The 13,459-nt window shown below is 59.3% G+C and overlaps 1 protein-coding gene across 1 annotated transcript; it reads left to right on the plus strand.

The window, feature by feature from the left end:
- Positions 1 to 2,790: 2,790 nt before the first annotated feature.
- On the plus strand, positions 2,791 to 8,986 carry CTRC (chymotrypsin C). The gene is made up of 8 exons (XM_045859090.1): positions 2,791 to 2,917; positions 4,063 to 4,154; positions 4,241 to 4,338; positions 5,136 to 5,261; positions 6,127 to 6,263; positions 7,038 to 7,183; positions 8,137 to 8,289; positions 8,911 to 8,986. Exons 1-8 carry the CDS (start codon positions 2,878 to 2,880, stop codon positions 8,923 to 8,925), a joined length of 807 nt encoding a protein of 268 aa, XP_045715046.1. The 5' UTR covers positions 2,791 to 2,877; the 3' UTR covers positions 8,926 to 8,986.
- Positions 8,987 to 13,459: the final 4,473 nt, after the last annotated feature.

Consider the following 13,459-nt stretch of genomic DNA (forward strand, 5'->3'; position numbering starts at 1 on the left):
ACGTGCCACCTGATGCCACCATCATTAGCAATGAATGCTAGCTTAAGCGTTGCCTTTCAGTGGCCTTCCCAGAGCATTGGATCCCTAACCTCCTAGCGAAAAGCGCGGCAGAGCTGAAGGAGAAAGGACCCGAAGGGAAGGGGCTCATTCAAGCTCCACACCCCCGCCCAGCTGGCCCGGCGACGGGAGTGGGCCTGGAGCTCCGGGCATGTGAGAGGGGGGCCGGCTGTCCCAGGCCAGGGCACTCCACCAACAGGACTCAGCTGGAACAGGGCTCTCAGCCTGGGTCCGCACAAGAGCCCCCCGACTTCCAGCCCAGGCACAGGCCACGGGCTGAGGGATGACGAGGCCCAAAGTGACTCAGGGACCAAGAAGGAGAAGGGAGACAGCTCCTTAAAACCTTCCCCCCACCCCCCACCCTCTTCTCAGTAAGCCTTCCCCCCACCACTGAGTCCTGGCCCCCAAACCCCTCGCTCAGCTCCCACACCCTCTCGGAACCCCCAGTGCTTCCATCTGGTTTTAAGGCGAAACCTACCAGCCCCCAGACCAGCCCCCTTTGGCAGGCCTCACCTGAGAGGTAACAGCTGCCACCTGGGAGTCCTGTCCCAGCAATCAGCAGATAGGGGCCCCAGGTGGCGGCACCTGCCGTTTTTCAGGCTGTCGCCACTGCCCGCCCCCACCCTTGGCACTGCTTCCCCTGAGGGGGCCCCGCCCCTGAGCCCGGCCTCCGCCAAGTCACTGTGGTTCTTTTTCCATCCCAGTCTGAGCCTGAGAGGCTGGGGCAGCTTGAGGTCCCGGATCCGCGGAGGCGCCCACTCCAGCCCTGGAAAACACAGGGTCAGCGGAACGGGGGTGGGGTTCTAGCATCCTCGCGCCCTCCAGTCCTCGGGTTCACTTCACAATCTGTGGAGGAGGAATCCTTTCCGGCCCGCACCCCATCGAGCTCCCCCCCAGAAATGACTTCTCGTTCAGGGACACTCCAAGGAACACTCGCCACCCTGCCCGGCAGGGAGCCGCAGCGAGGCTACGCAGACCTGCGTCTCCGCGGTCCCCGCGGTAGCACCGGCCCTACCCGGAGGAGGTGCTCAGTGAACGTGGGAGGGAGGAACCAATGGACCAAAGAACGGCCTCCGTGTACCTGGCCTGTCAGTGCGTCATCGCTCTGGGCAAACGGGTCCCACCTTTAAGTTCTCTCGGGATGAGCCAAGCCCCCACCCCTCCAGTTTCAGGAAGCCCACTCTCTGAACGTTCCCACGGCCTGAGACTGCCCCCCAGACCCCCCAGGCCTGGACAGCAGGACAGACCCCTAGACACGCCCTCACACTCCCTCGCTCTCCCCCCTCCAGGTCTTTTACCTCTATCAGAACTTGATTGATTTTTATAATGAAAGAAGGAAAAAAAAAAGGAATTTTTATATGGCCCAAGTAATGCATGATTTAAAAATATATATATAGCCCTGGCTGTTGTAGTCAGTGGATTGAGTGCAGGCTGCAAACCAAAGTGTCGCAGGTTCGATTCCCAGTCAGGGTACATGCCTGGGTTGCAGGCCCTGACCCCCAGCAACCACACATTAATGTTTCTCTCTCTCTCTTTCTCCCTCCCTTCCCTCTCTAAAAAATAAATTTTAAAAAAATTAATATATAACATATATAAGTTAGAATCTTCCCCAACCCCAGATAACCACCCTTAACCACAGGGTGCTTGGCATTCTGAATTTCTTTTCTGGGAAATAATTCCTAAGGTGCACGCTGTGCCCAGCACAGAAGGCAGCTTCTGGGGAGTACACGGACGAGGAGGAAGAGGAGGAAGAGCAGGCTCTAAGCCCCCGGGCTGAGGTCGTGCCTTGGGGCAAGTGGGTTAAACCAGGTGCTCTAAGGAACGGACTGACCCTGACCCGCCGGGGCTCGGGACGGGACCCCTGGGCACCAGTGCGCCTGGACCCACACTGAGGGCCATCAGCCCGGATATGCCATTCAACCTCGACGTTCAAGTCAAGGAACCTTAGGACCGAAAGAAGCCCGAGAGTGTGTATGGTCCTGTTTGTCCATCTCAGAGACGGGGGCAGGAGGGTGGGAGGTCTGAGGGGCCTGCAGGGAGAGAACCAAGCCGGCCCCAAGTAGGAATTCGGCCAACCAGGCACCTTCCAGGGGCTGCCCCTCCCCCCAGCCCCAATTCTCCATCCACAGCCCGGAAGACAGGGGCTGGAGACAGGCAGGCCCCAGGCCCAGACAATGCTAGCTGAACAAGGGAGAAAGAAAAAGAGAGAAAACGACAGAAAGAGAAGAAAGGAAAAGAGGTGGAACTACGAGGACAGAAGGAATCGGGGTGCCCCGGCCGTCCGAGGCCCCGGACTGCGGTTAGAAGCGCTGCCTTCCCATCCCGGGTCTGTCGTTGCCCAGCTGTGTGACCGTGGGTGGGCCCTGACTGCTGAGTCTCAGCGGCCTCAGCGTTAATGAACAAAGGACAGTGTCTCCTTCGTGTTGCTGGGGGGATTAAGTCCCTGTAGGAAGCATTGAGCACAATGCCTGGCAAATGGCAGGTGCCCAGTAAATAACCATTAAAAGAATGAGTTAGGGAGAGAGAAGAATATACTCCAAGCAGAGTGGTGGGGGCCCCCCAAACCTGTAAACCTCAGAATCTGCTCTGTCTCCGGTTATTCGGGGAAATCCATGCCTCAAGCTAGCCCTATCTCCTGCCCAAATTAAACAGTAACCACCCAAGGTCAGGGAAAGGGCCTTGTAAGAACAGGTTTCTTCCCAAGAGGTGGCTCAGCCTTGACCAGGTGGGGTGGGGTGGGGTGGGGAGGGTCACCCCACTCCTGCCTATAAAGAGTGTCCCGCCGGCCTCGACGGCCACTTGGTCCTGAACACACACAGCATGCTGAGCATCACAGTCCTCGCCGCGCTCCTGGCCTGCGGTAAGCTGTGGGTCGGGGACCCGCTGCAGCCCCTGGGCTGTGAGCTTGGGCTGGCCTCCCCGGAAGGGAGCTTTGGGGTCCCAGGCGGGTGCAGACACTGCCAACCCGCTGTGTGAGATGCACCCCTTCGCTTCCATCTCTGCAAACCAGAGCTGACGATCTGACCTCCCGGGGCGAGGTCAGCGGCGAGGTGTGCAGAGACCGGGCCCGCACCTCACCCTGGGGACAATCGGGGCTTGCTTTCCCAGCACCGGCACCCCTCCCGTGGGGACTCTTTGCTCCCCCACGTTGGTGGCCTTCTCCCAGATTAGGAGTCGACAAACCTGGCTTGAATGTCACTCCCTCTTGGCAGGACCTGGACAAGTCTCTTCCCTTCTCTAAATCTCACTGGCTGTTTGGGCAAATGAGAGCACTTGATTAAGAGTCCTTCTAGCTAACAATAACGACTGCAGTAATCATAATAGCAGCTCCTGCTGATTGCGTGTTCACTAGGTGCCAGGCGCTGCGCTGAGCCCCGTACATGCAGGGGCTCCCCTAACCCTCACAGCTACCTTGAGAGGCAGGGCGCATTAGCACCCCCTCTCTGCAGCTGAGGGCACTGAGGCTCAGTGTGCCTCCACATCTTGCCCAAGACCCCATGGCTGGTCAGTGGTGGAGCCAGAACTTGAGTCTGGGTCTGTCTCACTGTGGAGCACATGCACTTGACCGATCCACACAGCTCCCAGCTGTGACAGTCTGGGACTCTGTGGACTCACTGCTCGCACCCCACCCCACCCCACATTACGCTGCAGCCTAGAAAGGGCAGCAGGTAAGGAGGAAGGACACAGGTGCTCCCGGGCACTCACGCACACGCCGGCCACCTCTTCCTTCCTCCCTTCAAGGCAGGAAGCGCTCCCTGAGCGCCAGGCCTTCCGCTAAACGCTCTGGTGGCCTCGTCTAATTTTGTTCTCAGAGGGAAAACATGCCCAGCTGGTGCTGTTCTTCCCATTTCACAGGAAGGGAAGCTGAGGCCCAGAGAACTAGGTGGCTCCCCAAAGTCACGCAGTAAACTCTGAATCTGTGTCTGCCCCAACATTCCTCCTGCCTCCTCCCCAGTGGGGTGCCAGCCCCCCTCACCTGTGCTCTTCCTCCTCTGTCTCCCTCAGCCTCCAGCTGCGGGGTCCCCACCTTCCTGCCCAACCTAGCGGCCCGGGTGGTGGGAGGAGACAATGCCCGGCCCCACAGCTGGCCCTGGCAGGTAAGTGCTGTGGCAGGGGAGGGAAGTGGGTGGACAGGGGGTGGGAGGGGGGGTCCCTGTGGGCTGACACCTGGCCCCTCCTCCAGATCTCCCTCCAGTACCTCAGGGACGACACGTGGAGGCACACGTGCGGTGGCACCTTGATCGCCAGCAACTTCGTCCTCACGGCCGCCCATTGCATCAGGTGAGCGGGGCTGACGCCCAGAGCGGGCGGGAGCCCGGTGAGCTGCTTTTATTGAGCACCTACTACACACTCAGCCAAATAAGCTACTTACATCTGTAACTCCGTGTTCATTCCTCCATTCAGCAGTGTTTATTGTGCACCTCCTACGTGCCAGGGGACTCAGCCGTCGGGACAAGGTCTGTGCTCTCAGCGAGCTTACATTCTAGCGGAAGGCAGAGCAACAGACCGTTACACAAGTAAATACAATAGATAACACATCAAACGGCAGTGAAGAAAACAGGCTGGAAGAGAATAAGAAGTACAGGGGGTTCTATTTTAAATGACGTGGCCGGCAAGGTCTCTCTGCAAAGGACCCATTTGAGCAAAGACCTGCAGGCAGCGAGGGTAGAGCTCGCCACCCGTGGGGAAGGGGGTGGCAGGTGCAGGGAACAGCCAGCACAAAGGAGGGAACAGAGGGTGTGAGGGGAGGAGCGGGAGAGCCAGAGAGGAATGCAGGCGAGATGATGCAGGCGGGAAGCAATCCGTTCTCATATCAGTCCTGGAGGGGGCCTTCCAATATCATCTCCGCCTCAGCAATGAGCAAACTGAGGCCCGAGGCTACCCACCTAGGAGTCAAAGTGGACTCGACCAGGGCCCTTACCCTGCACCCTGGGAAGGGTCAATGGGGTTAGACCCTCCCTTCCCCCAAATGACTCCCACATGGCCGCCAAGCTGAGTCACCAAAGCCCCCAATTCCTTGCCCCCCCACCAGCTAGCAGGTGGCCCCCCTGATGACCCGGTCCTCTTCCTCTGTTCAGCAACTCCCGGACCTACCGTGTGGCCGTGGGTAAGAACAACCTAGCCGTGGAAGACGAGGAAGGCTCCCTGTACGTGGGCGTGGACACCATCTTTGTCCATGAGAAGTGGAACTCCTTCCTGGTGCGGTGAGTGCCCGGCTGACCGTCCCTCGGCCCCTGGGAGCAGTGCAGAAGGAGGAGGGGTCCCCGAGACAGCTGCAGCGCCCGCCCCTCCCTGTCCCTGCACCCCATCCTCGCCCTGCACGGCCAGCTGATAGCCCCTTTATGCAACATGGCAAAGCGCTCAGTGGAGAGGGACACCCCTCCCATCTCCCTCACTGCTCAGGGCCCCCCAGAAAGTGGCCAGGGAATAACAACCCCAAAGTGCCCACAGCGGCTTGCCTGGGCTCCCTCAGGCAGAGGCTGGGCCAGAACTCACCTTCACCGAGTGCCTACTACACATGGCAATACACACAGTATAGGCCCTCTCTGGTTCCTTCCTCACAGCAGCCCTAGGCAAGGAACTGAGGCTCAGAGAGGTTAAGGACTCTGGCCCAGGTCACACAGCCAAGTGCGTGTCAGAACTAGGAATCAAACCGCGTCTGCTAAGGTTGCTAGCTCTCATCCTGGTAACATGAGAACATCAAAATGTTGCCTCCACCAGTGTCTCTCTTTTATGACTGTAATTTCCTACTTACCTTTGCTTAACTTCCGGTTGACACCTCACCTGCAGTGGTCCCAAACGCTTCTGCTCCGTCTCCCCTCCGTTAAGTGTGTGTGACGTGAAGACATAGGTGGGAGGAGCTACATCCAAAGGGCGGGTGACGGTGTTAGAAGGCGGATCACCTGTCCTCCGACATCTCTGTCGGCCAGTGAGAAGCTGGCATTCACGATGTCTAGGGAGGACTCTTGGTCCCTGACGGCCTGGCTCTCCACTCACACCCTGGACCCCTTAGCCTGGGCTGGGTGGCCAAGGCCTCCCTCTCACTCAAACCTCCACTTTGCATCCCAGCAATGACATTGCCCTCATCAAGCTGGCGGAACCCGTGGAGCTGAGTGACACCATCCAGGTGGCATGCCTGCCGGAGGCGGGCTCCGTGATGTCTCAGGACTACCCCTGCTACGTCACTGGCTGGGGACGCCTCTGGAGTGAGTACAGCCTCTGGCAAACCACGGGAGCCTTCCTGGAGGAAGTGGCTCCCACAATAAGCACACCACCCACTATTGCCCATCACTTTTCCTCTTTGCCTACACATCTTCAGATTTTCTTAACTTTATCATAACAACAGCTAACTTTTATTGAGCACATACCATGCAACAGGCACTCTGACAAGTGCATTAGAAGGTATGCTATGAGGGTTACATGGGTCAGGATTTGCCAAATGCTTAAAACGAGGCTGGGCACATAGTACGTGCCACATACGTGCCTATGAAACTAACAATTTGTGGGAAGGGGATTAGATCTTATGGTATGCCATATGCCCGAAAATGCCGGCTGGGGCCGAGTTAAAAGGTTAAATGCAAGTAAACGAAACTATGCAAGACTTAGAGGACAATGCAGATTAATACTCGGAAAATCTTGGGGCGAGAAAGCCCTTTTTCTGGGCGACACTGGAAGCCGAGTCCCACACGCAGGCAAAGGACAGTTAAAGCCTCAGGACCCCAGTTAGAGAGAAACCACCTCCCAGTGCTTTCTGGGATTCGTCCTGCCTGCAGCCCGCTCCCCCTCCCCCACCCTCAGAGGGGTCTGTGACCCAGACGGTCTGGGACCTGGGACCGCTGGCTCAGAGCCTCCCCTTGAAGGGCCCCTGCATGGTTACCACCAGGTCTAGGCAGACCTGTCCCAGCCCCATCATCCCCACCCCCAGCCCCGCCCCCAAAGGCCTGCGCTGCCTCCTGACTCATCGCCCGCTCTCCCCCCAGCCAACGGCCCCATCGCCGAGGAGCTGCAGCAGGGCCTGCAGCCCGTGGTGGACCACGCCACGTGCACCCAGAAAGACTGGTGGGGCACCATGGTGAAGGACACCATGGTGTGCGCTGGGGGTGACGGCGTCATCTCGGCCTGCAACGTGAGTGTCCGGGCCCCGCCCCCTCCCTCTCCGGGTGGCCACGTGGGAGGGGCAGTGGGGAGGGCAAAGGAGGTGTAGAGGGTGGAGACCCACATGAGCACACCCTTTCCATGGGAGGAGACTGAGCTCTGGGTGGGCCCAGGAGGCTTAGGAGAAACGAGTCACACCCACCGCCTCCCTGCCCAGCCCCCACCCCCGACCCCCCCCACCCCCACCCCGCCCCCGGCACTGTGGCGAGAGCGGGAGAGTGGAACATGAGTGCCTTCGAGTCCCGGGCCCACCCCTCTGTAGCTGTGTGAGCTCAGGCAGGTGGTTTGACCTCTCTGAACCGCAGTTTTCCCATCTATACTATGGAGATACAGGGAGCGCCTCCCGGGGTGCTGGGGGGGTCTAAGTGAGAGTGACACGTGCAGAAGAAACTTCGTTAAAGTCTCCACGCTTGTTCCGTCGTGCCTTCAGCTGCACCTGTCCAGGGAGACAGAGGACTCAGGGAGTCTGACCCCACACCAAGAAGCATCTAGGACAATCAGGGACCCTCCCGGTTCCGAACACATGGCCCGTCCCCCACTCCCACCTGCCTCACGTTCCCAGTTCCCCTGCATGGGTGCCAGCCTCCTCGCCTCTCTGGGCAGCTCCCGCAGTCTTGGACACGGTGACCTGAACAGCTAGGGAAACTGAGGCGCAGAGAGGGTTACCATCGTCCCAAGATCACCCAGCACATCAAGTGCTAGTTTGACAGCCAGGACCTCCCAGAATGAGGCCAAGGAAGCCCCAAACCACCTCTTCTCTGCCTCCCTCACCATGGACAAGCCAAGGCCAAAACGGGGGGCACTGAGGCCGAGAGGAGCCACCAGCCCCCCCTCCCCCCCGACCTGCCCTTGTTCCCAAGCCTGCATCTGGGTGGGGGGGGTGCAGGGGAGGCCTGGGGACTGATGCCACCCGGCCCGGTGCAGGGGGACTCCGGCGGCCCGCTGAACTGCCAGGCGGAGAACGGCTCCTGGGAGGTGCGCGGCATCGTGAGCTTCGGCTCCGGGCTGGGCTGCAACACCCTCAAGAAGCCCGCCGTCTACACCCGCGTGTCCGCCTACATCGACTGGATCAACGAGGTGGGCACCCGCCCCCCCCCCCCCGGCCCTGCTCCCTGCGCGCGCCGGCCCCTCGCCCCCACTCACCCACTCACCGGCTGGTTCCGTCGTGCATTCCTGCACGTGCTGGTTCCCACGCCCATCTGTGCGCTGATTCGCTCACTCGCTCAGTCACTCGGTCAAGAAGCGCTGAGCGCTCTGCTCACCGGACGCAGCCTGGAGGCGGGTGCAGGAGAGAACACAATCGTTACTTTCTCCACCCCTTTGCCCACTGGGTTCAGCAAAGAGCTCCCGTCCTGACCCTGGGCACCCACCAGTCCCCACAAAAGAGAAACGTGGACCCAGGAGCGCAGGGCCTAGCAGAGGAGAGGGGGCAGCGCAGCTGGCCGTATACAGCTGCAGGGTCAGGGAGCAGAGGGTCACTCAGCCTGGGGGCAGGTGTGTGTTCTGAGCCCCCCGTTTGGACCGCAGTCTGAAGGGCTGAGGGGCCCCAGAGCCCTTAGGCAGAGGCAAGACTGGCTTGGGAAGTCCCAGGGATGCCCACGGCGCCCCCTTCTTCCCACTGTGCCAGCACAACCCCTGACGGGGACCCGGGCACGCGGGCACACACACACACACTCACCCTGTTGTCTGCTCTTGCAGAAAATGCAGCTGTGATTCATCCGTGAGAGCTGTGGCAGCAAATCCCTGCAACCCCAATAAACGTCCTAACACTCAAGCCGCCTGCATTCTTGACTCGCGCCGCCCCAGCAGTTCCCGGGCTTTCTAACCCCCGCCCCGACTTTCCACTTCAGGAATACAAAGAGAGAGAGACACACACACACACCCAGCCAGGCTGGTTAGGCCTTGGAGTCTGCTCCTGGGGGTGCTTGTGAAAGGGGGATCCCAGGAAGCCACCTTGTGCCTCAGGGGACAGGAGTTAAGGACACACCAGACACTTGTCCCCAACATTCACAGATGTGCAATGAATGCGTGGCCCTGATCAGATCACCTCTTCCTGATCCTGCCTCCACAGAGGAGTCGGTGGGTCCAAGGGCCACAGAAGGATGCCACCGCCCAGGGACCACTTCCGGCTCCCTAGCACGCCCCCACCCCAGAGCGGACCCCGTGGCTGCGGGCAGCCTGGGCTCGCCGAGACGGGGAAGCAGTTCGTGAGCTCTGGCCTCACACCAGCCCTGTGCTGGGCGCAGGGAGGGCGCAGGGGGAAGAGGAGGCTGCAGCCCAGCCCTTGGTTGGGGGGAGCAGGTTTGAGAAAAGCAAAGGTTTCCACACACGGTCACAGCAGGCCCCAGTTGGAAAAGCCTTTGCTGTGTTAGGCAGGCCGGGAAACAGAGGCCCGGGGGATGAAAGGGCAGAGCCAGGTCACAGAGCAGAGCCGCGGGGACTCAGCGCAGGGACGGCCCTCCTGAGGGCCCCGGGAGGGCAGCTGGGGCCCAAGCCCAAAGAGCGAATGACCCCATGTCTAGTGGGGGGACAGTCCAAGTGGGGGCCCCAGCCCCTGACCTCACACTCTGGAGAATGTGCCAGTCTACGAAGGGTGGTGCCCTCCCCGCACCCCAGCATCTGAACTCCGGCCTCTCACTCCTCAGAGAGCCCTCGGCCACTGCCACCCTCTGGTTGGTCCGTGAGTTGTCCTGGTTCCCGTCACACTTTGGCCCCTGGAGGTGGGCCCAGGACGTGCCTCTCACACCTCACTATGCCAAGGCAGTTCCCAGGGAAGACTTGACTCATTCAGCAAGAAAGCCATCTCCAGCCCAGGTTGGTGTGGCTCAGTGGATTGAGCATGGGCCTGCAAACCAAAGGGTCACTGGTTCGATTCCCAGGCAGGGCACATGCTCGGGTTGTGGGCCGGGGAGTGTGAGAGCAACCACCTGTTGATATTTCTCTCCCTCTCTTTCTCATTCCTGTCCCCTCTCTCTAAAAATATCCTTAGGGAGGGAGGGAGGGAGGGAGGGAGGGAGGGAGGGAAGGAAGGGAGGAGGGAAGGAAGGAAGGAAGGAAGGAAGGAAGGAAGGAAGGAAGGGAAGCATCTCCAAGCAGCTGCCGTTGCCTAGAGCTCAAGGCATGGGGCAAGAATGGCATGACCGACAGTCCTGGGTACTGAGTAGTTCTCTAGGACATGAGACCCTCAAGAGCTAAAACCAAGACCGTCCTGGGCACACAGGGATGGCTGGTCACCCTAGCAGGGAGGGGCAAGAGGTGTGGCTGGAGGGTTAGCAAAGGGCTTTCACGGAAGGCTTTATAGCTATGGCAGGGGCTGTTGGGACTTTATTTGGAGGGCACTAGGGAGCCGCAGAGGGTTCTAGGGAGAGGCAGGACCACTGTGGTCAGATGTACACACTGAAGTATTTATCTGGCAGCTGTATGGAGGGTGACTGGGAGCAGGCAAGCAGGGAGGCAGTAGGGCCAGCTGCAAGGGTCTAGGCTGCGCCAGAATCGATGCAGCCCCGACCAAGGCAGTAATGGAAGGGAGAGAGAGGAACACGGAGTGCAGGAATAATTCGGTCCGTATTTAAGAGGCATATGTGCAGTGGTAAACCACAGCCCCCCAGCCCCAAACCTGTATACACTTTGGGGAATGTGATTGAATTAAAAAAAAAAAAACCTTTTATTAGCTAATAAAGGTTGAAACATAAGCCATGGTTCTGTTCGTTTGACAACAACATAAAATCCTCAGATTCAGGAACAAGACCCACTGCTGTGTCCGAGAGTCAGGGTCCACCCGCGGTGGACAGGACCATAGCCCCCCTGAAGATGTCCACGTGCTGGTCCCCAGAACCTGTGATCGTGTTTCCTACTTCGTGCGGCAAAGGGGATTTTGCAGATGTGATCGATTGATAGATCGTGGGGTGGGGAGAGCAGCCTGCATTATCCAGGTGGGTCCAATGAAATCATAAGGGGCCTTGTAAGGGGGAGGCAGGAAGGACACGTGAGGACAGGGGCAGGGCCCGGGGTCAGAGGGGGACTCGAAGGTGTCACCCTGCTGGCTTTGTAGAGGGAGGGAGGAGTCACAAGCCTAGCGAGGCAGGTGGCCTCTCGCCACTGGAAAAGGCACGGGGAGGAGCCTCCTCCAGAGCCTCCAGAGAGATCCAGCCCTGGTTTAGCCCAGCGAGACGGACCGTGGCCTTCTGACCTCCAGAACTGTGAAGAGGACACATTTCTGCCACTGCATTTGTGGTGAGTTGTTAAAGCAGCCGAAGGGAATAAATACACCATCCCTCCCCTCTCCTGGCAAAACCTAGAGTGCGCCGTGGGGCTGGAGGGGAGCAGGCCGTGCGGTCAGGGAGCACTCCCGGGTGCAGCCAAGATCTGTTCCCTTGGCCCGGGAGGCCCCGAACCAGTGGTTGGGAGCGAGGGAAAGCGGGCACTCAGGCACCGACCCTCCCACCTGCCCCTTCAGAGACCCACTCGGGTGCCATCATGTGTCTGACGCACTCGCCGTGCCCAGCGCGCAGTGAGCCCTCCGTGGCTGCACGCCAGGCACCGTCCGAGGACTTCACCGCACTGTCTCGTTGAATAATCACGGCAGCCCTGATGGTCATCCCCCTTTACGGGCGAGGAAACGGAGGCTCCGGAAGGGCTGAAAACTCGCCCAAGATCACACAGCTAGGAAGGGGGCACCAGGTCTTAAGCCCAGGCCGTCTGACCCCAGAGCCTATGTGGCTACAACCGTGTCATTCTGCCATTAACCCCCAAATCTTGAGGACACCCCCCTCCGGAACACTGAAGTCCTCTAGTGGCCCTGCCGGAGGGTGGGCGGGGGAGTGGGGGAGGGCTGGGGGCTGGGGGCGTGCTGATGAGCCTGAGCAAAGCTGGCAACGAGCCCGGACAGACAGAAACCCGAGAGGGGACTCTATTGCCCACAGATGTCACAAAGGGCTCGCTCCCGCCGTGCCAGCCGCTGCTGGCGCAATCAATAACACTGCGTAACAGCCGACCACAGACCCTCAGTGGCATCCAGTGACAGGATTGATCGTTCACACGTCTGGGGTCGGCTGGGGGTCGGCAGGGGGGCCCTGCTCCTTTTGTCTGGCATCCCCCTCCCCATGTCTCGGGGCCTGGGGGTTGGCCGATCAAGCCTGGGTCTCAGCGCCACCTGCCTCTCGTCTTCCGCCTGGGAAGACGCTGCAAGTTAATGGCAAAAGGCGTGGACACGGGGAAGGGTACAGAATCGGGCCCATGCTGGCAGCCCACAGTATCTCAGCCACGAACCAGTATAATGAACAATGGGAGGGCACGCACTGAACTCTGCCACCGATGGGCACCACCAGTGGCTGAGTTGCATAACCTCCCAGAGCCTCAGTTTCCTCATCTCTAAAATGGGCACCTGCCTTCCCTCACCGTTGGGAGCCAATGAAATCACAGGACCTTGGGATAAGAGTCATTCCTTCTATTGACCTCACACCTGGACTCCTACTAGCAAACCCTCCCTCTCCCTTTGTTCCTTAGGGTAGAGAGCCCCGTTCCCAGCAGGCCTTGGGGGCCGGTTCCCTGAAGCTCCCTCTTACGAGGCTGGAGCAGGTGTCTGCAAACTTTCTCCTGGTGGTGGGCCAGGGCGGGCAAGACAGAATGAACTCGGAGCATCTCCCAAAGCACCAACTCTCCCTGAAGATTGGGTGGGAAGAAAAACAATTTACATGAACATAAATGCAAAATGATTTCATGCTGTGCTACAAAGTGAGCTGCAAAATGCAGATCAAGCTTTAAGAAGGAGACGGGTCAGAGGCAGTTGCTGGTGTGGCGGCCGCTCCGCGCCCGACCTCGCATCATCGCATCATCGCTCCGCTGCAGACTGCAGCCTGCACACCAAATCTGTTTTGTAAATAAAGTTTTATTGGAAACCGGCTATGCCCAGATGGCCGCTTTTGCAGCGTCGACTAGCTGCGACCGAGACCATATGGCCCGCAAGCTAAAATATTTACTCTCTGGTCCTTCACAGGAAAAGTTTGCTAGGATTACTTGATGGAAACATATGAGGAGCTCTGTGCTGTTCTGATATCGGAGGCCGGCAGCCCGAGGATTTAGAGGCAACGTGGTGTTGTGCGTTTACGCTTACCAGTGTTTGGAGTGAAGACACTGTGGTCTAGTTTTCACCCACACCCCTGAGAGGCAGGTGGCATGCCCACGGTTTCTGTTCGGTAGGTAGAGAAGCTGAGGAAAGCGATGAAACGTGCCCCAGCCCTGTTCTTCC

This window comes from Phyllostomus hastatus, unplaced genomic scaffold (genome assembly GCF_019186645.2).
Source record: "Phyllostomus hastatus isolate PE091 unplaced genomic scaffold, TTU_PhHast_1.1 phas_scaffold_182, whole genome shotgun sequence".
NCBI lineage: Eukaryota > Metazoa > Chordata > Mammalia > Chiroptera > Phyllostomidae > Phyllostomus > Phyllostomus hastatus.